Consider the following 26,734-nt stretch of genomic DNA (forward strand, 5'->3'; position numbering starts at 1 on the left):
GGGACAGCCTACTTAGAAACCAATTAGTCAAAGTGCTGAGTGTCAGTCAACCAAGGCAGCAAGAACTCTGGGAGGAAGACAGGCAAGGCTCTAGATGAGTGGGAGACTCCAGTTGAGAGTGTTTACTAATGTCTTCTCCAAGAGAGGAGGGCCCTGGACAGACGGGAATTGTCAGGACTAAAAATGAGCGGAGATGCTTTAAGAAATAGATTGCTATGGCTCCTTTTCAACAGGCGGTGTGTTGAGAGCTCATCAGAGTTACAGGGAAGCCAGAAACACTAGGCCCTCCCTCTCCTGGCTGACTGTGGTGCCTACTTGTCTCAGAACTCTGGGAATTAGAAAGTCACAAGTAGTCTGAGCCCACGAAGACGGGTGGGGGTGGGGAGAGTCTCTAACCCCACGTGACTCATTAGACAAGGCGTTGTGCCTTCAATCAGTGAGATGGAAAATTTGACAATGGAGCAAGAGAAGAGGGAACCTCTCTAGATCTGGGACTTTAAAAGCCACTATCTTATGTCACATTAGTCCAAGGATCAAGTTTGCTTTTTTTCTGTGCTGACATCCCTCTTTGCAGAATGGTATGTTAAAAATAGCTTTGAATGGTATGTTAAAAATAGCTTTGAATGGTATGTTAAAAATGTCTTAGTTTTCACTGGTTTCTTTGATTTATTATCCAAACTCCTACCCATTTGAGAACACCAAGTAGTGTTCATCCATGCGTGAAGGTCCTGTAAAAGTCTGTTCATGTTGGGATTGGTGGCAATACCAATCTGTACCTGAGAGGCTAACATTCGTAATAGCAGCCAGTTCTTGAGAGGCTGAGACAGGAGGATCCTGAATTTGAAACCCATTTGTTGCAAAAGCCCTTGTGAGAGAATGGTACTCTTGACCTCCTGAGGTCCAGCCTTCACAAGGGGGATGCTGGGAAAGGAGGGAGAACAGTAGATTCAGATGAGCCTTCTTGGAGGAGCAATTTAACATCCATTCACGTTCAATGCTTGACAATAGAGCTTGAAAATACAAGTAGGGGCTGGAGACATGGCTCAGCGGTTAAGAGCACTGACTGTCCTTCCAGAGGGCCCAAGTTCAGTTCCCAGCAACCACATGGTGGCTCACAACCATCTGTAATGGGATCTGATGCCTTCTTCTGGTATGTCTGAAGATGGCCGACAGTGTACTCACATACATAAAATAAATAAGTAAATCCTTTTTTAAAGAATAGCAATCTTATTTAATTTCCTTTTGGACCCCAAGGCCTCACACATACTAAGAAAACCGTCTTAATTAAATTTTTATCACTGTAACAAAATTACCTGACCCCTCAACCCAAAAAAAAATCTCAAGAAAGAACAACTTTATTTTTGTCTTGAGGTTTCTCAGTCCATGATCACCTACCTGGTCCTGAGTTGCATGCCTGGCATGTCTTAACTACAGGAGAATGTAGCAGAGACCATTCATTTCTTGGCAGACAAGGAGCAAAGAGGAGTCCCGGTAAGACCCACCCCCTGTGGCCTAAGTCTTGTCTCATATAGTTTCCAAAACCTCTGGAAACAGCCATCACCAGCAGGGAGCCAGCTGGTCAAACATGAGTCTACGGAAGAGCTTTCATCTTCAACCCAAAACTTCCACACTTTACCACTGAACCACTCCCTACCTTACCAGGTGAATCTCACAGTCCACTTATTAAAATTAAGTAACAAGCTTGTAAACTTTGGCAAGGCATAAAATTAATAAAGACGTAAATCGTATCACTCCTAGGCTGGGTAGTGGAGGCACAGGCTGGCTGGTAGATCTCTAAGTTTGAATCTAGTCTGGTCTACAGGGTGAATTCCAGGACAGCCAGAGCTACCCAGAGAAGCTCTATCTCAACATCCACCCGCTAAGAAAAATCACCCCAGAAGGATCTAGAAGATGAGTCGCAGAGCCGGCTTCACAGGGCCAGACACGAGAGAGGAAGTGTATCATCCTGTAGACATGTTTTCTAGTTTCTGTACCTAAAATATTTTTTCCCCAGCCAGCTGAAATTCTGAAGTGCAATACTAAGTCTCAGACAACTTCATACATCCCAGAGCATCGTCCTTCCTACAACCCAGCATCATCCTTCGTGGGCAGCTTGTAGACGTGCATCTTTGCATTCGGTCTATCAGTTAGGGGTAGATTAACCACGGGGGTAACTGAGCAAATGGGGAGAGGGGCTTACCACACACCAGGAGAAACAGTACCTTCCCTCTGGCCCTATCTGTGCCTGCTGTATGCCATGCTCTGACGCTAACACTGCGGAGCCTGGACACTCTAAACTGGGGGCTTCCCAGAGGGGCGGCTTTGTGAGGCTGAACACAGGATCGACATTTCTCTCCGTACTCTCAGGGGGTAGGTTTACTGCTGAAGTCATTGTACCTCTCTCTCCTCGGCTTTAACCCTCTGCAGAGCCTGGTTATGCTGTTTAGGTTTGTGAAGTACAAATTAGCATAATCCGATTAGATTAGCGGGTGAGGGGGGCCTTTGGTCTGAAAAGCTGAAAAGAAAAGGGTCTCACAAAGAGGGGGAAGCCTGGAGGAGAGGAGGGGAGAGGTGGCCACTGCCCTCTGTGCTGTGGGCAGCTTGAATGCTTGCACCTGCACAAGCCCTCTTGTAAATAAGGACTCTCAGATGGTATTAGACAGGGGACTGAGGGGTCCGGGGAGCCTGGAAGAGGGAAGTAGGGAAGTATGGGAAGGAGAAAGGCAAAACGGCAGCTCTGCATTCTATTAATTGATTTATCTGGATGGCTGAAGCAAGGGCTGCTGACAGAAGAGAGTGACTGGCTCGCTCCTACTCAGCCCTGAGAGCGTTAGCCTCCTAATCTGGCCCGCGGAGATAACATCTGAGAATCTCTGCAAGACACTGATAAGGGCTTGACTTTATTCGAGAAGGGAATCAAATTCAGTGGGTGTTTGATTTTAGTCCGTTCTGAATTTGGATGTCTGCATCCTTCCTTTGCTTCAGGAAAAGATAAAAACAGAAACAGAAAGGGAATAAAAGAAAAAACAAGTATGTGGTGGTATAGATGGTGGGAGTCATCTTCGGCAGCTGGGTAACTTGCATTTAAAACCATAATAGACAAACTGAGCGATTCAATAGCTTTTAATAGGCAAAGTCAGGGAAATCAATTGAGTATTGTTTTCTCTACAGTTAGTGGGTATGACCAAATTTGTCATTAATTTGAAACATAAAAAATGACTCCATGTTCACAAGAATAAATGTTGAATCTCAATCAAGTGATGTGTGTGTGTATGTGTATGTGAGTGTGTGTATTTGTGCTCCAGCGTGGGGGAGGGGGCACTGTGCTCATGTGTGCCTGTTGAGATCAGAGTTCAATGTTGGGTGTTTTTATCTATCAGTCTCCACCTCATTCATTCATTCATTCATTCATTTGGTGTTTAGAACCAGGCTTTGTCACTGAACTCCGCATGGATTGTATGGCTAGCTGAGGACCATCATCCTGAAAGCTCCCGGACTCTGGTTCTCCTAGCATCAGTGTTACAGACACATACTTCCATACCCGGCTTTCTATGTGGTGTTGGGGATCTGAACTCAGGTCTTCACACTTAGGTGGAAGACCTTCACTCTCAGGTCTTCACGCTCCATGTGTGTGTGTGTGCACATGGAGACTGGAGAACAACTGTGTGGAGTCCGTGGGGTTTGAACTTGGGTTGCAAGACTCCCTTGGCAAGCACCTTAAACTAAGTCATCTCATGGCTCCCCTAAAAGGCCTAAGAAAGAGTAAAAGAAAATTTGCCTTTGCCAAAAAGCAGACCTGGTTCAGTGCCTTGCCTCCCTATTCACTTCCTGTTCACTGGCCTGGTCTTAAGTTTGTCTGCTAGACTCTTCAAAGTCACAAGTTCTTGTAACTGTAGCTTGAGGAATCGAGTCATTAAATCATGGTTAGAAGGATAAAAGCAGCATTTATAATATCCTTCTTGTCCCTATGACATACAATGAGGGTTACTCACACTTACTGCAGGTGCTTATACTGTAACTCCTTCTCAACCGAAACCTGAGTGTTCAGATGCATTTATGTCTTGTGTCCAAGAAGGTTGTATCATGACCGCCATGAAACAGAGTGCAGAGTTGTGAGGCCCAGCAGCTACCGCTCCTCCATTTTGCCTTCCCTGTCATTTCTCCAGTCAGCGTGTGCCCCTCAGTTCCCATGGTGAGTGTCTCTCCTCTTGAAGTCAGAGCCCACATTCTCTCAGGGAAGAACAAAGGATATGTTGCAAGTTGATTTCAAAAGCTCTGCAACGATGAAGACAGGGAAGAAAATAATCCTAGTGTGAGAGGAGCTAAGCTCTTGAGGCCTCCTGTCCTGGGGAAAGAGTAAGCAACAACAGGCAAGAGCAGAGCTCATTAGTCTCCTGAAGGCTTCAGGAGAGCTGATATTGTACATCCCTTCACAAAACACCTGTGTGGCACCAGAGGAAGTGAAACCCAGTGTCCCATGTCAGACAAGGCTCTCTCCATAGACAAGTTACTTTTGTGCCTTCCCACACAAATTTTAGTGAGAGTCTGTTCCAAAAAAAAAAAAAAATCTGACTTTTCAGAGACATTTCATATCATGGTCAAGATTTAGAAAAAGAATGTCATTTGACCAAACATGGAAATAAAAGAAGAGTATGATTAAATAAGATTAAAACAGTATAAGGAAATATATTAATATAACACATCAATTTCAATATTCATTGCACTACAGAGTTTCTATCTATAATGTCACTTTCTATCAGAGACTCATGGGTTAAAGACTTGGTCCACAGTGAATGGTGCTACTGGGATCTGATAGAAACCTTAGGAGGTAGAGTTTATTTGGAGGAAGTTAGATCTCATGGGGCTGTGTTCAAAGGGTATAGTAGGGTACCAGTCCTCTCTCCTCTTTCTCTTTGGTTCCTGCAACATGAGATAAACAGTTCTCTTCCTCCATGGGTTCCACCATGGTGTAATATTTCCTAAGCCCAAAGGCAACAAGAACACGCGACCACGGTCTGGGTCTGAAACCTCCAAAACCACGAGCCAATACAAACCATGAGCCCCCTTTTGCATGGACTAGCTCAGGTGTTTGCACATTGGGACACAAAGCTAACAATGCATGCATCTTTGCTTTTTGTTCTGATTGTTTCCTTCTTTCTGGGGATAATTCTTTTTCTAGCACGGAGATATGTATCCCATCATTTCTATAAGAAAAAAGAATGTTGATCTGTCACAGACCTACTGGACAGGACTTCCATATTCCAGCTCCAGGGGACATGCCTTTGAACCACTTCCTCATCAGAACCTAGTTTAGATTTTGATGAGATAAGACAGTAATATTTCTCTATTCAAATTTACTCCATGTAACTTTCAATAACCTCCTCTTCCACTTCCTCCTCCTCCTCTTCCTCCTCTTTGTCTTCCTCATCCTCCTTGCCTTTCTCCTCCTCTTCTTCCTCTTCCTCCTCTCCCGCTTCCTCCTCCTTTCCCTTCCTCATCTTCCTCTGCCTCTTACTCCTCCTTGTCTCCCTCCTTCTCTTTCTCTTCCTCATCTTCCTCCTCCTTGTCTTCCTCCTCCTCCTCCTCTTTCCTCCTCAGGGTCTCATTGTATAACTAATGGGGAAAGACTGTTCACAACACACCTCCTCCCTCACACTTTTATTTAATTAAGAACATCAAAGACAGGGCCTTGAAAGATTTTTATCACTAATCCAAAGGGCACAAGCCTTAGAATAAAGTATAGCACCTATAACTCAGAATTTGGAGCCCCAAAATCCATTTTAACTTTAAAATCAATTGTTTGGGGATGAGTGCTTCAAGACTGAGTTTCTCTAGGTAGCCCTGGCTGTCCCGGAACTTACTCTGTGAACTAATCTGGCCTCACACTCAGAATCTGCCTTCCTCTGCCTCAAGTGCTGGGATCAAAGGCGGGCACCACCACTGCCCAGCTATAATCAAATTCTTATTTATGACAAACAAACACTACAAATAAAACTATAACATAAATGAAATGTTGGAGGAAATATTTATTGCTCACACCATAGAAGAGGGGCTCACCTCTTTCATATGTAAATGTCTTTCAAAATGGGAAGAAAAAGATGAAAAAATCAATAGAGAAGGGAGGAAACAAAAATAAAATTGACCCACACATTACGAAGTCCCCTTACCCGTGATAAGAAAATGCAAATGAAACTGTGCGGAGATAGAGCTTCACCTGTCAGGTTGGCAAGGATCTCAGCAACTGTCAACAAGGTCTGCAGGTGACACTGCATGAGAATACACCTGGATCATTGCTAAGACTTCACCATCCTGCAGATGCGCAGGACCTGCAAGCTTGCCAACAGAAGTGTGTTGATAGGGCTCTTTGCACACTTGTTCCTAGCAGCAAAACCGGAGCCACCCCAGTAATGTTCAGTGGAGGCCTGGCTAACAGGAGCACTGTCACAGAACGTGAAAGTCTGTTGTGTCCGGCCAGCAGATCACAGCCTGGGTTCTAGCCTGGAAAGGCATTTTGGAAACCTGGAAGAGAAGAGGGGCTAGGCGGCGAGAGAAGGGAATGAAGCTAAGACAAGATTCTAATCAAAGCTCAATTTTACTATTTCCAGACACTCAGTTATAAAGGAAGGGGGAGGGAACCCGATTTCCCGCCAAGTAACTCAGGGTCCAGTAGCAGGACGAACACATGTGTGCCTCCAAGCAGCAAAGGCAGGGTCCAGCAGTAGGCGAGGCAGGACGAATGAGCAAGAAGCTCCACCCTTGAGCAAGCAGGTTCAAGCAGGTGGGGGAAAGGGAGACCACATATCCTCCCATTAGTTAACAAAAAAAATAAAAAAAGAAAAGGCTGGCCTGAGGCAGAAAAATTATCTATGCACAATAGTTCTGCCTGAGTTCTTAGGGCTAAAGAAAAAACCTGTTTTCGTGGGATTCCCTAACTTTTCTAATGGTAAACTGTATCTGGCTAAGACTGTCCTTATTATCCTAGTAAACCACTAACAGAATAGGCTCTGACTTTATAATGCTAATTAGTGCTGAATAGGTAACTTCCTGGTTGCATTTTAAGTAGGGCGTTGGAACCCTGGCTAAGTTTGACAGAACAAATTTAGAATAACACTGAGCTGATATTCCTCCGCAATTTTGGATGACAGGCAGGGAAACAGGGAGAAGGGGTAAGACCAGCTCTTTAGTACAAGGCCAGTTGGCTTTTTTATTTGGGTGGGAGGCAGTGAAGGGCTTGCCCTTTTGACAGTAAGGTCTCCAACCTCTCTCCCCCCTATTAATTAAGTTTAAATAGGCAATGCTTAATTGAGGTGATCAAATGATTTTCTCATCTGTAGATGAGTGGGCCTTTAACCTTGACTTGGGTGGACCCGATTCCTCCCGTGGGCGTTATAACAACCCACATCTGTGGCTCTTGGTATCTTTTGGGGAGGGGAGGCAGAGCCTTAGGTATTTTTGGTTTTTAGCTGGAATCAGATACCAACCTCCTTTAAATCAGGTGTGTCGCACAGGGAACTCAGAAACGGTCAAGCTGGACCTTCCCTCCGCAGTAATCTCCTGCGCCAAGCGGTACCCATACTGTATTTGTCTGATCACGAATCAGTAGCGCAGGTCTGAGTCCTGCGTGGTCTCTAGTGGAGACTTGTCAACCTCAGATTTAGCAAGGCCTAGACAAGAATTATGTCAGTATTAACACCACTAATTGTGGTTAAAATAGGAGCTGGAAGTCTTTTTTCTTCATCTCTGTTATTCTCTAGCTTGAGGAACTAAGGACACCTTGCAGTAACAGCAAGGGTGAAAAGCCAGAGGCCAGCTATGGGACTAAGCCCGTCTATTAAAATAAGAACTAATCTCTGTAAATATTTGAAATTTCTACTTCTCTGGCTCTCTTGGTAAATCTAAATTTTATCTCAGACTGAAAGCCATGTACTGGAATGTCCTTGGAAGGAAGATAATAGCAGTACCACCTGTTTGTTCTTGGGGGAGGGGTAGGCACGCCTGCAGGTCTGGCTGGAGAACGTAGATTGACCTACTTGAAAAAAAGAAATCTAGACAATGAGAGAGTAGCAATGCAAATTTTCTTTTTGGAGAAGTCCAGGTACTTTATTCAGTTGCAAATTTTAAAGCTAAGGCTAGTCTCCGGCCTCCTGTGGGGGAGCCGGCTCAGAGAGTAGCAGGAAAACAGCCTTTTTTTTTTTTTTTTTTTTAGGAGCTTCAGTTTCCAGCTGAATTTTAAGCAAAAGAGGAATTTTAGTCCTCAAGGTGATACTTATAAGAAGATTTGGAATGTGTGTTCATCTGACTAATTAATCTCTCTGGCAACCACCGTGCTCTATCTTTATCTTTTGAAAAAACACAAGCCGAGCCCCTTCCCCAGATTAGAACCGGATCCTTTTATTCGTAGTTAGGGTGTCTTTTTATTTTATCAATGGAATAAGAATTAGAAGTAACTGGATGTCAGTGGCGATCCACTGCAGACTGACTTTTAATATCAATTTGTAAAAAGTTTAGGACAAATAAGGCAAGATGAGCCTTTGGTGACCTTGGGGGATATGCTCTGAATTAACTTTGTTAGGTAATTTAGAATATTGGAATCTCTAATAATTGAACTGAATATTAGACCAGTCTAAGATTGAGTTAGAATGGCTGGTCACACTGAAGAAAAGTGAAAAATCATTATGACTCTATTAAATGACTAATTTTACTAAGTCTGAATATACAGTCTCTGATGTACTATTGCCATAAAGTTAAAAGGCTAGAAGTTAGTCTAAACTGGAAAAATGACAAGCAAGGATGAATCTAAAACATGAATTTAATCTTTTAGTCCTTTTAATCAGGACACTGAGTTAACTTACCTGTCAGCTCGGCACACGAATTACTAATATGCTTCTGTAGCGTTCTGTGGAGAGAACCTGTTTTTCCCTTTTCTAATAAGGTAGCTGTTTTAGGATCAATCTATAAGCCAATAAGTAGACCTTTTTAAGATATTAAAAAGCATTTATTAAATTTGACATTTTAATCTCAAATTTTGAAAATAAAGGTATGTTTTAAATAGTGTGCATGGAAATAGTATATATGGGGATACAATTTCTCTCTTTTGTCTTTTAAGAGGTAAAGTTTAAAATTTTACAATATCTAACCTTTTGAATTAATAACTTGTTGGACAAAACATTTTAAATATTTGGCTGTAAAGGGGCAGTGACTAATTGCACTTTTAATCATTTTTCTTAAGGAACGGTTGTAACTAGAAAGCTTGAAAAGTTATTAAGAGTCACACGTGCATAATTTATTTATTAACTAGAAATATGTATAAGCAATTGTAAATTTGAGAATTAATAGTATCTGAGGGACAAACAATTTTAAGTAATTATGAGCTCAGAGATATAGCATTGACTATTAATATATAAATTAAGGTTTGATTGTTCAGCATTTTAAAACACCATCTACAGCACACAACTAGATTATTTGTGCTGGGAACAGGGGCAACTGTGTGTCTTAAGACTCTGTCTCACAGCAGCTACTTGGGCCCACATGGGCCAACGATTGGCTGGGAGGATGAGAAAAATGACTTTACAATAATGTTTTTTCTGGCTAAAGAATTGTCTTGGGCACAACTAATTTTTAATTACCAATTAACAACAATTATAAAAGCTTTCTTTATTTTTTGTAAAACCTTTTGTAGTAAACTAAAACACTAAATAATAAAAGGATACTGTCTCTGAATCTTTTGGGTGAGAGCAAGGATTTAAGGTAAACTTCCCTTGAGAAGCATTAGTTAATAAAATATTTTCCACTTAGGAAACAATATATACTGAAAGATTAAAACTTTTGGCTTCTTGTAAAGAAGCAGAAACAATAAAAATTTTTCTTACATAATGTAAAGCTATATTAGCCATACGTAGAGGCAAAATTTTTTAGTGATTACCAGTTTACTAGAAGCAAAAATCTTTGAATTTAAGCATTATTTTAAACATCTGAATAGATCTGGAACACTGTTAAAAAGAAATTTTCTTGAACACAGGAAAAAACCTTTTTTAGGCATTGTTTGTAAAACAAAAGAAAGTCCACAAGCCCCTCTGGGGCTGCCCAGAGCCCTGAATTGACTCAAAGGTAAAATACTTTTTAATCTGAGCATCAATCTTAAATTTGCAATCAAACTGCAAGCTGCAGTCAATGGAACAATGGCAGTTTTAACCATAATTTTTAAGTTTTTTGTGCAAGGTTAGGATAATACCTACAACTTTGGGAAAGCAAAACCTAAGTTTAAAACAATTTATCACCTTTAAAATCAATATTAGAAGCATTACTATTATATTACGAAGTTTGGATGTCAATTAATACCTATGAATACCTATTAAAGCAAGCTTTAACGCTTTAATAAAGAGGCATTGCTTTAAATCTTATCTTAAATTTTACTACTTAGGATAGGAACCACATTAATCATTATCTAAACTAGAAATATCTTTAGAGACCCAGCCTCTAGGGCTGCCTTAGGCCACATGTCGGAAGGACTCTAAACTTGAGTTATCAAATTTAACATTAACCATCTGTAGCAATGTAACAATTATTAATCTTAACCAACAACTTATGAGCTGAATGCGAAAACATGCAGAGCACATTTTCAATAAAAAAGGAACCAAATGAAGCAGTTAATTTTAGACCAATCAGAGAATATTAATTTTTGTAGCTACAATCATAGAATAAAAAAGCACTTTACCATTGTCAAACACATTAATCATGAACCATTTATCAGATTTGAAACTAAGAGGCTGTGCACTCGCTGCTTTTTCTTAAAACGAATAGTTTTTCCATCAGGGTCCCTCCTGCCACGTGTCTGGTTTTTGGCTGAAACACGTGGCAGCTCTTGGCTTTGCAGATAAAGTTTTTTTTATACCATCTTTATTATCCAACATAAAACATAGAACATTCATTCATACAGACTGGACACGAACATACATGAATTGAACACAAGAACAGATTGGTGCACCAGACATTAAACAAGACACAAAATGGGGGCAGAGTACTCCTGCTATTTGGGACAATTTCCTCCCTCATGATGCAGTTTTTATAACTGCGGCAATCCGCCTGTATTAATTTCCTTTTAATAAACCCTTTCCTTTCTCACACCTAACAATGTAGCTTTTTCGAGCCACGGCCTACCGCCTGTGCCTAGCTCCTCTTAAGCTTCACTGCTGAACCTAAGTGAACCAGCGCTCGGGCTTAACGCTGTCTCAGCTTAGCCCATACCTTTTCCGGTATGAATTTCCTTTATCCTTTAATTATTCCATGGAGCTCCAAACCAGCAGTGTCTCTTCCAAAAATCCTTTGCCGTTTCTCAGTCCCGCGTAGGTTCGCCAAATGTTGTGTCCGGCCAGCAGATCACAGCCTGGGTTCTAGCCTGGAAAGGCATTTTGGAAACCTGGAAGAGAAGAGGGGCTAGGCAGCGAGAGAAGGGAATGAAGCTAAGACAAGATTCTGATCAAAGCTCAATTTACTATTTCCAGACACTCAGTTATAAAGGAAGGGGGAGGGAACCCGATTTCCCGCCAAGTAACTCAGGGTCCAGTAGCAGGACGAACACGTGTGTGCCTCCAAGCAGCAAAGGCAGGGTCCAGCAGTAGGCGTGGCAGGACGAATGAGCAGGAAGCTCCACCCTTGAGCAAGCAGGTTCAAGCAGGTGGGGGAAAGGGAGACCACAAAAGTCCTCTATGACTTACAAGACCATAGGATGCGACATTAAGAGATTAAGAAAGAGGAAGGAAAAAGATAGTTTTATTTGCATATGCCCACTGGAAAATTGGGTAGAAGAGGGAGGATGGATGGATAAGTCCCACACATGTCATATTCAATAGAATGGGAAGAGGGTTGTCTGTCTGTTTTGAGGGTTGGGTCTTGAACCTAGGACTTAAAGCACAAACTTTGTGCTCTACCATCAATCTATCCCCCAGCCTCAGCACAATTTTCTACCTTATCAGTGACTTTTTTTATCTTCAAGGGTCCAGCATGATTTCCATGGCTTTCTCTAGAGTGTTTAAGGGAATCTAAGCTTATCTGGTCCTTGTCTCCACTACTCACTGGTCTCTAGTTGCTCTCTGTGCCTATGATAGGAGAGGAGAGAGGAGAGTGCTGCCAGATTTCACTGATAACGCACACAGAGAGAGAGAGAGAGACAGAGAGACAGAGAGACAGAGACAGAGACAGAGACAGAGAGACAGAGACAGTATCACTTTACAACTCGGGTGACAGATATCTAATACTTCTAGAATTTTTCCAGGTACCTACCTAACCTCATTTGCTGACAGCTCTTTTAAAATCCACCCTCTGTGAGCACTGAGATGGAATTCAAGGGGGTCCATGCATCCTAGTTTCTGGTGGAATTGTACTCTTTCAGATACACTATGAAAGAAAACATTACAAGGCTGCACATATGTGCACATACGTACATACATACATACATATACACATATAAAGTAAAATTACATCTTGATTTATTTGGTGAAATATTAAAAAATATATACTGAAGTTATTATCTGACTTCTGGAGCAGATGCAAGTAATGTCAACATAGCATTCCACTTATCCCAGGGTAGAATATGGTCACAGTGGTCATGTGACTATGTACAAAGTAGTTTTCTGAACCCAAGAAGTCTAATTCTCTCTCCCTCTCCCTCTCTTTCTTTCTCTCCCTGAAGAAAAAAATTTACTTTATTTTATTTGCATTTGCTGGATATATATGCACTACATGCAAACATGGTGCTCACATATGCCAGAAAAGCACACCAGATTCCCCAGAACTAGAGTCACAAATAGCTCTGAGCTGCCATGTGGGTGCTAGAAACTGAATCTGAGTCCTCTGCAAGAGCCCACTGGACCATTTCTCTGGCCTCTTTGTCTAGTTCTTTCAAACCTAACACATGCACATGATTAGCTGACAAAAACAAACAAACAAACAAAAAAGAAAGAAAGAAAGAAAGAGAGAGAGAGAGAGAGGGAGGGAGGGAGGGAGGGAGGGAGGGAGGGAGGGAGGGAGAGAGAGAGAGAGAGAGAGAGAGAGAGAGAGAGAGAGAGAGAGAGAGAGAGAGAGAGAGAAAGAAAGAAATTAAGAAAACGGATACAAAAAAGTTGTACAGAGACAAGATTTTCATCTTATACCCAGCCTAGAAAACCTACTGGGCAAGCCCTTAAGTCCTCCCATCTCACTCTTTCTACCATCCTCCCTCGATGTCACCATGGTGGAAATGAATGTTCTGGCGGATGCTCTCAAGAGCACCAACAGTGCTGAGAAGGGAGGCAAACGTCAGTTCCCCACCAGGCCGTGTTCTAAAGCCATTGTTCGGTTCTTAACTGTGATGATGAAGCACGGATACACTGGTGAATTTGAGATCATTGATGATCACAGAGCTGGGAAGATGGTTGTGAACCTCACAGGAATGTTGAACAAGTGTGGAGTTATAAGCCCTAGATTTGATGTTCAACTCAAAGACCTAGAGAAATAGCAGAACAATCTGTTCCCAGCACGGCAATTTGGTTTCATTGTGCTGACAACCTCAGCTGGCATCACGGACTGTGACGAGGGAAGACAAAAACATACAGAAGGGGAAATCCTGGGATTCTTTTTTTTTTTTTAATGTAAAGCATAAATAAAAAGTCTTCTTGGAAAAAAAAAGTCCTTCCATCTCTCCAGCTCTAGAGAGCTGAGACCAGGACAGCGGAAGAGATGGAGGAGCCAGTGTGGTGGAAGGAAATACAATGAGTGTTTGAAGTGGCCTGGTCTGCCATGCTTGCATTATGGAGTAGTAAGGGGAAAAGAGGCAGAACAGATCTGCAGTCTGGGACTGGAAAAAAACCCACAGAACTGTTTCATGCTAGCGCCCAATAGCTGCCTGGCACAGAAACACCTGTGTTACTAAAGATATCGCATGTGACACAGCTGTCTACTCAGAGGTCCATGGGTGTTGACCACAGCCTGGTACTTCCAGAACAGGAAACTTCCTCTTTCTAGGGTCTCTGGTGCTTATTTACCCAATAGTATGCCTGGCCAGGAGATGTGGATGTGGTTGGAGTCAAAAAGAATTAATAATGCAGATGTAAATAAAACAGCCATGGAAAGTCACCCGGGCTTTCCATGATGAAATTATTCTGTAAAACCAGCTGAAAGTAAAGCTCTGACTCAGCCGTGTGAACCTGCACAGTTATATGTTTTTAGATGTTCAGTAAAATGGCAACAAAGATATTGATAGAATATGTACACGAAACTAGGGCTGGGGGTGTTGCTCAGTGGTGGAGTGCTTGACAAACAGGCCCAAGATCCCAGGTTCACTCCCCAGGACCACAAAAACAGAAGTAAATATAATTAATAGAATACAATTCATGTTGTATTAGCAAATATTATTATGAAAATTAGAAGTTCTTGGGTTCAGTGTCTGGCAAGTAGTGGAAACTTTGTCACTCTTATTCTTAATATTATATTCATGTGTTCCTCACATATGATTCTGAAATATTCATATCTATAATTCTTTGAGCAAGAATCTACCCCAGAGACAAGGTCTCCTTATGCTGTACAGGTTGCAAACTCTGGAATGGAAGCAATCCTTTTGTCTTGCCTGTACCATAGCTAGGTCTACTGGAGTGTCGCTGCACTAAGTTCATAGACATACTCCTCTGACTAGAATTCTGATTATACCTTTATACATTTCTTTTATGATGAATTAGGTCAAAAAATGGGATTATACTCACTATATCCCACATTTTTCAAAACTTCTTTGGTGGCAACCATTAACAGTCCATTTTATTAGCTTACCAGGAAAATTTCTAAAGTGGGGATTTTTAAATTCTTGTAATAAATGTTTTTTGGTGAATTGTGGACCTGAGGCTTATGTACCTGAGGCAGTGTCTTTAGAACTTCTTTATAATAGGCCATTAGTGAGGATAAGAAAAGGAAGCCGAGTGACCTGCCCTGCAGGGAGCGCCATCTTGGCTCCGGGACTCCGCCGAACTTAGTCTGTACAGGTCAGAGTGAGGACCACAAGGCAGACAGCTTCTGGGACAGGCGAGAGCCACAGAGCCGCTGAGGCAGCACCCTTTTGGGGCCGCAGACACCCGGCACCCTCCCAGCCGGAGGACAGTGACCTGCCCTGCAGGGAGCGCCATCTTGGCTCCGGGACTCCGCCGAACTTAGTCTGTACAGGTAAGACTGAGGACCACAGAGGCAGACAGCTTCTGGGACAGGCGGGAGCCACAGAGCCGCTGAGGCAGCACCCTTTTGGGGCCACAGACATCCGGCACCCTCCTAGCTGGAAGACAGTGGTCTGCCCTGCACAGGAGCCCTCTGCCTCAGGAGCAGGGAGCACATCTTGGATCCAGGACTCCACTGAACTTAGGAACTTAGTCTGCACAGCTGAGAGTGTGCACCACAGAAGCCTACAGCTTCTGTGACCTGCCAAAGCAACACAGCATCTGGGAAAGGTCCTGTTTTCCGCCTTCTTCTTCGGCCAGGAGGAGGTCCAAACGCCAGATATCTGTACACCTTCCCTTTAAGAGGAAAGCTTGTCAGCAGGGAGTGCTCTAACCACTGAAACTCAGAGGAGAGAGCCTGTCTCCCAGCTCTGCTGACAGAGGATACTCAGAATCACCAGAAGAACAACCTCTGAACAGAGACAACTATAACAACTCCAGAGATTACCAGATGGCGAGAGGTAAAGGTAAGAATCTTACTAACAGAAACCAAGACCACTCACCATCATCAGGACCCAGCACTCCCACTTCGCCCAGTCCAGGGCACCCCAACACACCTGAAAAAGTAGACCTGGATTTAAAAGCATATCTCATGATGATGGTAGAGGACATCAAGAAGGACTTTAAAGAACTACAGGAGAACATGGCTAAAGAGTTACAAGTCCTTAAAGAAAAACAGGAAAACACAACCAAACTGGTAGAAGTCCTTAAAGAGAAACAGGAAAACACATCCAATCAGATGATGGAAATGAACAAAACCATACTAGACCTAAAAAGGGAAGTAGACACAATAAAGAAAACCCAAAATGAGGCAACACTGGAGATAGAAACCCTAGGAAAGAAATCTGGAACCATAGATGCAAGCATCAGCAACAGAATACAAGAGATGGAAGAGAGAATCTCAGGTGCAGAAGATTCCATACAGAACATGGGCACAACAATCAAGGAAAATGGAAAATGCAAAAAGATCCTAACTCAAAACATCCAGGAAATACAGGACACAATGAGAAGACCAAACCTACGGATAACAGGAGTGGATGAGAATGAAGATTTTCAACTCAAAGGACCAGCAAACATCTTCAACAAAATTATAGAAGAAAACTTCCCAAATCTAAAGAAAGAGATGCCCATGAACATACAAGAAGCCTACAGAACTCCAAATAGGCTGGACCAGAAAAGAAATACCTCCCGACACATAATAATCAGAACAACAAATGCACTAAATAAAGATAGAATACTAAAAGCAGTAAGAGAAAAAGGCCAAGTAACATATAAAGGCAAGCCTATCAGAATTACACCAGATTTTTCACCAGAGACTATGAAAGCCAGAAGATCCTGGACAGATGTTATACAGACACTAAAAGAACACAAATTCCAGCCCAGGCTACTATACCCAGCCAAACTCTCAATTAACATAGATGGAGAAACCAAAGTATTCCACGACAAAACCAAATTCACACATTATCTCTCCAGGAATCCAGCCCTTCAAAGGATAATAACAGAAAAAAACCAATACAAGGACAGGAACCACGCCCTAGAAACAACAAGAAGGTAATCCCTCAACAAACCTAAAAGAAGACAGCCACAAGAACAGAATGACAACTTTAACAACAAAAATAACAGGAAACAACAATTACTTTTCCTTAATATCTCTTAATATCAATGGACTCAACTCCCCGATAAAAAGACATAGACTAACAAACTGGCTACACAAACAAGACCCAACATTTTGCTGCTTACAAGAAACTCATCTCAGAGAAAAAGATAGACACTACCTCAGAATGAAAGGCTGGAAAACAATTTTCCAAGCAAATGGTCTGAAGAAACAAGCTGGAGTAGCCATTCTAATATCAGATAAGATTGACTTCCAACCCAAAGTCATCAAAAAAGACAGGGAGGGGCACTTCATACTCATCAAAGGTAAAATCCTCCAAGAGGAACTATCAATCCTGAATATCTATGCTCCAAATACAAAGGCAGCCTCATTCATTAAAGAAACTTTAGTAAATCTCAAAGCACACATTGCACCTCATACAATAATAGTGGGAGACTTCAACACACCACTTTCACCAATGGACAGATCATGGAAACAGAAACTAAACAGGGACACAGTGAAACTAACAGAAGTTATGGATCAAATGGATCTGGCAGATATCTACAGAACATTTTACCCTAAAACAAAAAGATACACCTTCTTCTCAGCACCTCATGGTACCTTCTCCAAAATTGACCACGTAATTGGGCACAAAACAGGACTCAACAGATACAAAAACATTGAAATTGTCCCATGCATCCTATCAGATCACCATGGACTAAGGCTGATCATCAATAACAAAATAAATAATAGAAAGCCAACATTCACGTGGAAACTGAACAACACTCTTCTCAATGATACCTTGGTCAAGGAAGGAATAAAGAAAGAAATCAAGGACTTTTTAGAGTTCAATGAAAATGAAGCCACAACATACCCAAACTTATGGGACGCAATGAAAGCATTTCTAAGAGGAAAACTCATAGCTCTGAATGCCTCCAAAAAGAAACTAGAAAGAGCACACATTAGCAGCTTGACAACACACCTAAAAGCACTAGAACAAAAGGAAGCAAATTCACCCAAGAGGAGTAGACGGCAGGAAATAATCAAACTCAGGGGCGAAATCAATCAAGTGGAAACAAGAAGAACTATTCAAAGAATCAACCAATCAAGGAGCTGGTTCTTTGAGAAAATCAACAAGATAGATAAACCCTTAGCCAGACTAACTAGAGGGCACAGGGAAAGTATTCTAATTAACAAAATCAGAAATGAAAAAGGAGACATAACAACAGATCCTGAAGACATCCAAAACACCATCAGATCCTTCTACCAAAGGCTATACTCAACAAAACTGGAGAACCTGGATGAAATGGAGAAGTTCCTAGACAGATACCAGGTACCAAAGTTGAACCAAGATCAGGTTAATGATCTAAACAACCCTATATCCCCCAAAGAAATAGAAGCAGTCATTAATAGTCTCCCAACCAAAAAAAGCCCAGGACCAGATGGGTTTAGTGCAGAGTTCTATCAGACCTTCAAAGAAGATCTAATCCCAGTTCTTCACAAACTATTCCACAAAATAGAAACAGAAGGTACTCTACCCAACTCATTCTATGAAGCCACAATTACTCTGATACCTAAACCACAAAAAGACCCAACAAAGATAGAAAACTTCAGACCAATATCCCTTATGAATATTGATGCAAAAATACTCAATAAAGTTCTTGCTAACCGAATCCAAGAACACATCAAAACAATCATCCATCCTGACCAAGTAGGTTTCATCCCAGGGATGCAGGGATGGTTCAATATACAGAAATCCATCAACGTAATCCAGTATATAAACAAACTCAAAGACAAAAACCACATGGTCATCTCGTTAGATGCAGAAAAAGCATTTGACAAGATCCAACACCCATTCATGATAAAAGTCTTGGAAAGATCAGGAATTCAAGGCCCATACCTAAACATGATAAAAGCAATATACAGCAAACCAGTAGCCAACATCAAAGTAAATGGTGAGAAGCTTGAAGCAATCCCTCTAAAATCAGGGACTAGACAAGGCTGTCCACTTTCTCCATACCTATTCAACATAGTACTTGAAGTCCTAGCCAGAGCAATTCGACAACAAAAGGAGATCAAAGGGATACAAATTGGAAAAGATGAAGTCAAAATATCACTTTTTGCAGATGATATGATAGTATATATAAGTGACCCTAAACATTCCACCAGAGAACTCCTAAACCTGATAAACAGCTTCGGTGAAGTATCTGGATATAAAATTAACTCAAACAAATCAATGGCCTTTCTCTACACAAAGAATAAACAGGCTGAGAAAGAAATTAGGGAAACAACACCCTTCTCAATAGTCACAAATAATATAAAATATCTTGGCGTGACTCTAACTAAGGAAGTGAAAGATCTGTATAATAAGAACTTCAAGTCTCTGAAGAAAGAAATTCTAGAAGATCTCAGAAGATGGAAAGATCTTCCATGCTCATGGATTGGCAGGATCAACATTTTAAAAATGGCTATCTTGCCAAAAGCAATCTACAGATTCAATGCAATCCCCATCAAAATTCCAACTCAATTCTTCAACGAATTAGAAAGTGCAATCTGAAAATTCATCTGGAATAACAAAAAACCTAGGATAGCAAAAACTCTTCTCAAGGATAAAAGAACCTCTGGTGGAATCACCATGCCAGACCTAAAGCTTTACTACAGAGCAATTGTGATAAAAACTGCATGGTACTGGTATAGTGACAGACAAATAGACCAATGGAATAGAATTGAAGACCCAGAAATGAACCCACACACCTACGGTCACTTGATCTTCGACAAGGGAGCTAAAAACATCCAGTGGAAGAAAGACAGCATTTTCAACAAATGGTGCTGGCACAAGTGGTTGTTATCATGTAGAAGAATGCGAATCGATCCATTCCTATCTCCTTGTACTAAGGTCAAGTCTAAGTGGATCAAGGAACTTCACATAAAACCAGAGACACTGAAACTTATAGAGGAGAAAGTGGGGAAAAGCCTTGAAGATATGGGCACAGGGGAAAAATTCTTGAATAGAACAGCAATGGCTTGTGCTGTAAGATCGAGAATTGACAAGTGGGACCTCATGAAACTGCAAAGCTTCTGCAAGGCAAAAGACACCATCAATAAGACAAAAAAACCACCAACAGATTGGGAAAGGATCTTTACCTATCCTAAATCAGATAACGGTCTAATATCCAATATATATAAGGAACTCAAGAAGGTGGACTCCAGAAAGTCAAATAACCCCATTAAAAAATGGGGCTCAGAATTGAACAAAGAATTCTCACCTGAAGAATACCAAATGGCAGAGAAGCACCTGAAAAAATGTTCAACATCCTTAATCATCAGGGAAATGCAAATCAAAACAACCCTGAGATTCCACCTCACACCAGTCAGAATGGCTAAGATCAAAAATTCAGGTGACAGCAGATGCTGGCGGGGATGTGGAGAAAGAGGAACACTCCTCCATTGTTGGTGGGATTGCAAGCTTGTACAACCACTCTGGAAATCAGTCTGGCGGTTCCTCAGAAAATTGGACATAGTACTACCGGAGGATCCAGCAATACCTCTTCTGGGCATATATCCAGAAGATGTCCCAACCGGTAAAAAGGACACATGCTCCACTATGTTCATAGCAGCCCTATTTATAATAGCCAGAAGCTGGAAAGAACCCAGATGTCCCTCAACAGAGGAATGGATACAGAAATTATGGTACATTTACACAATGGAGTACTACTCAGCTATTAAAAAGAATGAATTTATGAAATTCCTAGCCAAATGGATGGACCTGGAGGGCATCATCCTGAGTGAGGTAACACAATCACAAAGGAACTCACACAATATGTATTCACTGATAAGTGGATATTAGCCCAAAACTTAGGATACCCAAGATATAAGATACAATTTGCTAAAGGCATGAAACTCAAGAAGAATGAAGACCAAAATGTGGACACTGTGCCCCTCCTTAGAATAGGGAACAAAACACCCAGGGAAGGAGTTACAGAGACAAAGTTCGGAGCTGTGATGAAAGGATGGACCATCTAGAGACTGCCGTATCCAGGCATCCATCCCATAATCAGTTTCTAAACGCTGACACCATTGCATACACTAGCAAGATTTTGCTGAAAGGACCCAAAGATAGCTGTCTCTTGTGAGACTATGCAGGGGCCTAGCAAACACAGGAGTGGATGCTCACAGTCAGCTAGTGGATGTATCACAGGGCTCCCAATGGAGAAGCTAGAGAAAGTACCCAAGGAGCTAAAGGGATCTGCAACCCTATAGTTGGAACAACAAGATGAACTAACCAGTACCCCGGAGCTCTTGTCTCTAGCTGCATATGTATCGAAAGATGGCCTAGTCGGCCATCACTGGAAAGAGAGGCCCATTGGACTTGCAAACTTTATATGCCCCAATATAGGGGAATGCCAGGGCCAAAAGAATGGGAATGGGAGGGTAGGGAAGTGGGGGGCGGTATGGGAGACTTTTGGGATAGCATTAGAATTGTAATTGAGGAAAATATGTAATAAAAAAAAAAGTAATCATCACAACTTACCTTGTTAGGAGTTACCTATACAAATTCAAGGAAATCATGGGCAAGAATATACGTGTGTTTGTTTGTGTGTGTGTGTGCATGTGTGTGAATGTTTCATAAGAGTGATATAAACTATGTAAAACAATAAATGTGTTTATTTTTCTGTATCATTGACACAAACAATTTTAATTTAGAGTTGATAAAATGGTTGTTCTTGTTAGTATGTCAATGTTTCTTATATCTTTTACAGAATAAATTTGAAAAAAAAAATTTAAAACCAAAAAAAAAAAAAGAAACGTAATTAGCTTTATATCCTCTTTCTCAATTCATGTATCTTTCCTTATTATCTATTATTACCCTATCTTGTTCTTCTTCTAAATATTGTATTATAACCCCACATTTACAGTTTTTACAGGGATGGGGGGTAGGTGTGGGGGAGGGTGTCTAATTAGGCTAGTATTCACATATGAGGAAGAACCTGAGGTTATTTTTCTTTCTGAGACTGGGTCACCTTCTGTAATATGATACTCTTATTTAATAATGTACTTTTTATTTAATAATATACTTTCTAAATCTAAAAAAAAAAAAAAAAAAAAAAAGAAAAGAAAAGGAAGCCATACATGTCTGTCTGTTTCCAGTAAACTGCAAGTGAGGCACAAGAAGACATTGGTTGGGGAGACCTTGCCACCCTTGGCCTCCCCAGATCCTTGGAGGTCAGTCCAGCCTAGCATTCCTTTCTTAACACCTGCTGCAAAGCCCTCACTTTGCATTGCTATAGGACTTTCAGATCCCTTCGTGTCCGTTGACCTTTCTAGCTAAGGATGTGACTTTTGACTAACCTTTGGCCTGTGGGTCAGCAGTTAAGCTGTCCATTATCCCCAACCCCTTTCATCTTTTGCCTTTTTAAGGACAATGCCAGTTGTGCATAATTTAATACTTATTTTGGCTGTCTAAGCCATTCTTAGGTGATGAAATTCCCAAGGCAGGTGCTGTAAGGGGTATTATTCTTGGATGGTAATTATGGGAAACTTTAAAGAGAAGCATTAGACTGTGCTGTAGAAAATATTTACTCTCACTCAGGGGCTTCCACCCTGCCTTTGGTTATTAAGTTTTAGCATAAATGACACACAACCTTTAAATTTATAATAAACCTTAGTCACCAGTAGAGCTGGGCACATTACCCTCTCTGCTATTATGTCTGTTTCCCTGCCAAGAACCCCAAAATATGACTTGCCATGTTCCATCTGGGCTGCTCTTAACTCCAACTGATCAGCCCTCATGGCCACAATGTCAAGATTCTTACCCCCATGATGTCTTACCATGGGGATCTTATGTGGTACAACTGTCTAGAAAAGGAAAGGAAAGGGGGGAGGGGAAGGAAGGGGAGGGAAGGGGAGGGAAAGAAGATGGTGTGTTGCTGTGAGGATGTCAGCTGAGGGAAAAGGTGTCAGTTGACGCTAATTTTTTTCCTAAACTAATGAAAAGGTTTTTTTTCCAAATCAGTACAGAGGCCCTAAAAGTGGATGCTTAGTATATTGATGAAATTATACCTAAAAATTAAAGGACGATTTATTTTCTTAAATAATTTATTTGTAATAAATTAACAGTTAAATAGCAAATTATAATTAATGGTCAAGAACTCACAAAACATACTAACAGATTTTTTAAAATCTTTGGTTGACACATCTACTCACATTCTACAAAGCATGATAATTTTGTGTCACAAAAAAGCATAGATCACTAAATGCTTTCAGGAAGAGGTTAATGTAACGGTAAGGCGCTTTTGTTTGTTTTCAACCCCAGATACACGTTGACTGATCAGCACTAAGGAAAAGCTGGAAAGGGTCAAGAAACAGACATCTGTGTCCTAGACCTCTGTGGATGGCCCCGAGACCTTTGGAAAGCCATTCTGAAACTCCCTGGACCTTTTTTCTTCTCTGTGGAGTGACCAAGCAGACAGTCTGTATAAAGCTTGGATGTGGTTGCTAAACACTTCCATTACAGTCCAAAGAAGACCAGACACTCACTTTAGTTCAAGGAAGAGAGGAGCATAGTTAGAAAATGTGGCTTAACTCTTCTGTTAGACTCAAATGACCCATAAACAGATGTAGCATCTGGTAGACTATGATGCATTTGAACTATGAATTCTTACTGCTAGGACCACCATGCCTGGCATGAAGATACCAGAGAAAAACATACAGAGAGTTTTGATTTAGCTTCTAGTCCCACACATACCGTGACTATTTGGGCCTGATGTAATAACAACTCCTCCTCCTCCTCCTCCTCTTCTTCTTCTTCCTCTTCTTCTTCTTCCTCATCTCCTCCTCCTCCTCCTCCTCTTCTTCTTCTTCTTCTTCTTCAGATGTTAATTTAATACAACTTGGTATAGAAATTTTAAGGTGAAGAAATATTTCAAGAAGTACATCACATATAATAATATTGCAAAGATTTATTCATCTTTGAAAGGATTTCCTCTAGGGGTTCTTGAAATAATCACCCCCCTCATTCAGTATAATTACAGCTCAACCTCCTCATTTCATTTGGTGTCCTTGTAGCACTTCAGGGAAGGCCCTCTCTGAGCACAGACGAAAGCCCCAGCAAGCAGGGAAAAGCGTATTCTGTGTATGGCACAAAAGTCCTGCATTTAGGGACAGAGGTCCTCTGTGCCTTCTTCACATTCAAAGAAGCTAAGTAAAAGCAAAGCAATGCCAAATGTACTCTTTTTAATCTAATGCCAGACGAGAGGTCAGTGTTACACAAAATCATTGAAATGTCCCAGTGTCTGACTCTCCCCAGGCTGCTAAGAATGATATGCACACTTGGGGTGGAAGGAAGTAATCTCCTGGCCTCTGTGCTCACTTGTCTCCATAATCTATACTGTTTCTGTGGGGAGATTAATCAAGGGCAGGTTAAATAAAGGACTTAGCGGGAAACCCAGTGTGCTATAAGTGCATCGGCTGAATTGACCTGAATGACAGTCACCTTGTTACATATAAAGAAAATACTTTCTAGAGAGACAAAGAAGCTTAAGTTTCTATATTGTGTAGCTATCGAAAATTCATAACCACAATCCACAGATTGCCCACCTGTAATTCAAAAGATTATAAAGCCAAAAGAACTTTGGGGAAATAAAATGTTCCAGAGCTAGGCATTTTCTGCAACTGGGGCTCAGCTACTACTGGACTTATCTTTGAGTCCAGGCACCATCAGGACCAGGTTGGTTCGTGGTGATGACTGCAAGATCCACAGTGTGCTACTGATTTACTGGGTGCTACTCTGCCCCAGCTTAAGGATGAGCAAATGCTCTGTGGGAGGCAGGAAGACCAAGTCAAAAGCACTCGTACATTAGCATCTGGTATTCTATTTCTATTGTTTACCCTCAATGAATCATAAAATGGCAATATTCAGATTTTCGTAATTATTTAATTTTACAGGACTTATGTCAGCATGAATTTGGGCTGAATTAAAAGAGTCAGTACCAAGTGTGTCAAACTAAGGGTGTGCTCGCGCTCATTTTAGCTAACGTTTATAAGAAAACCTATGAAGTCCAGTTCGTAAGTTATCAAGACTTTTCCTTACACGGATGAAACCTGCTATTTGGTCTCAGAGACAGTATATGTATCAGAGGCTCAACTGAAGTCGAATATCATGATTCCACAGAGGTCAAAGGAGGCTTTAATCCTCACTGCTCTGCTCCAGAGGGGCATCCCTCCAAAGAGGGCCCCATGGCTCTCCCGGGTTGGTTTCCACAGTGGCTAACTCTTCACTCATCAGTCTTAACATGTGTTTGCCTTCCATCAAACGCGTCTCCTTTCTCAAAGTAAACGTTTAAATATATTCAGAGGGCAACAAGCATTGTTCTTTCATCTGAGATCCAGTCTTAAGGAAGTCCTCATTACTGACGTCATGGGTGAGACAGCAGTTTTAAACTTACAGCTGTTTTGTTTTGCTGGTTTTTTTCCCCACCTGAAGTTCTGGGGTAATAGGACTCGAGCAATATTGCTCAAGTCTCCTTTCAGCTCTCAGCTGCTGTTCATCACTTCGTCACTTCACTTCCGGTGTCATACCTCACCACAGCATGAAATCATGTGACTCTTCAACCAGTGCTGCCCTGGGGGCTGACTGTCACCACCACCTTAGGGAGCCCCGTGGCTTGGGCCAGGGGAAGGAACTTGGTAGTCATTCAGTAGAGTTCTGTCATCCCCATCTGGCAGGCGGGGCTTTGGGGGAAAGAGCCCCAGAATGTTTCCCTGAGCGGCAGCGACTCCTGTTTGATGCAGGTTTTGCTCGCCCAAGACCTTGACCAAGAAGTTGATATACCTCATTGCCAAGCGAAGCGTCTCGTTCTTGCTCAGCTTCTTGTCTGGAGGGTGAGTAGGGATGAGTTTCCTCAGCTTGGCAAAGGCATTGTTGACACTCTGCTGCCTCCACCGCTCCCTGGTATTTGTGAAGATCTTTCTGGTCATGTCCAGGTTCCTGCAATGGGAGAGAAAAGGGGCTTTGGTGGCCAAGCTCTTGTAAGAGGCACAGTTATAATCACGTGTTCTGCCAAGAACCTGCAGTGTTAGCTCTTCTCAACCTGGACTTTAGGAAATTCATTTTGACTAAGACTTTTAAAGACATGTTTTAGAAATGTCTTTTAAAAGTTTTTTTTTTATTTCCTGTATGTGGGTACACTGTTACTATCACACACCAGAAGAGGGCATCGGATCCCCATTACAGATGGTTGTGAACCACCGTGTGGTTGCTGGGAATTGAACTCAGGACCTCTGGAAGAGCAGTCAGTGCTCTTAACCGTTGAGCCATCTCTCCAGCCCCAGAAATGTCTTTTTTTTAAGAAGGAAAAGAAGATGTAAGAAGAAAGGGCCAAAGACCAGCATGCTGTCACGTTTTCTCCCTGATTATTTTGCAGTCACCATTAAAAAACTGCACCTAGTCTCTTTCCTATATCCTTCATCCCACATCCCCCACGTTTTGAGACTGGATCTCACGCATTCCAGGATGGCCTCAACCTTACAATATGGCCAAGGGTGATCTTGAACTTCTGAATCTCTTACCTTCACATCCTGAATGCTGGGAATGCAGGCATGTGTCACCATGCTTTGGTGTATGCATGCTGGGGGTTCAGGCATGCTGAGCAACATTCCTTCAACTAAGCTACATCTCCAACCTCCATCATAACTATCCTTCCCAGTAGATCATCTCCAGTACAGACTCAAGTACATGTGTGACTAAAATTCATACTTAGCCCACGGAGTGTTGGATGTGAATGTGCAGTGTATTAAGAACTTTCAGGAATGGAGAAATTAAGTGATATTTGGATTGGAGAAGATGGGACAGCTCTCCTTGCTTTGGCCGACCTCATCTGGAGGACTGGGCTCCAAACTCCAATAGCTAGAA

The 26,734-nt window shown here is 41.7% G+C and overlaps 1 protein-coding gene and 1 pseudogene across 1 annotated transcript; one reads left to right on the forward strand and one right to left on the reverse strand.

The window, feature by feature from the left end:
* The first annotated feature begins 13,225 nt into the window (after nucleotides 1-13,225).
* LOC110293308 (small ribosomal subunit protein uS8 pseudogene) lies at nucleotides 13,226-13,636 on the forward strand (annotated as a pseudogene).
* Nucleotides 13,637-25,143: 11,507 nt separating this feature from the next.
* Tal2 (TAL bHLH transcription factor 2) lies at nucleotides 25,144-25,800 on the reverse strand. The gene has a single exon (XM_085838453.1). The coding sequence runs from the start codon at nucleotides 25,798-25,800 to the stop codon at nucleotides 25,471-25,473; it is 330 nt and encodes a 109-aa protein (XP_085694579.1). The 3' UTR covers nucleotides 25,144-25,470.
* Nucleotides 25,801-26,734: the final 934 nt, after the last annotated feature.

Source organism: Mus caroli, unplaced genomic scaffold (assembly GCF_978045245.1).
Source record: "Mus caroli unplaced genomic scaffold, Mus_caroli_1 scaffold_6, whole genome shotgun sequence".
NCBI classification, from domain to species: domain Eukaryota; kingdom Metazoa; phylum Chordata; class Mammalia; order Rodentia; family Muridae; genus Mus; species Mus caroli.

Excerpts from the sequence above, each read along its gene's own strand:
- Tal2 (XM_085838453.1), bottom strand. The coding sequence starts at position 25,800 with ATGACCAGAAAGATCTTCACAAATACCAGGGAGCGGTGGAGGCAGCAG.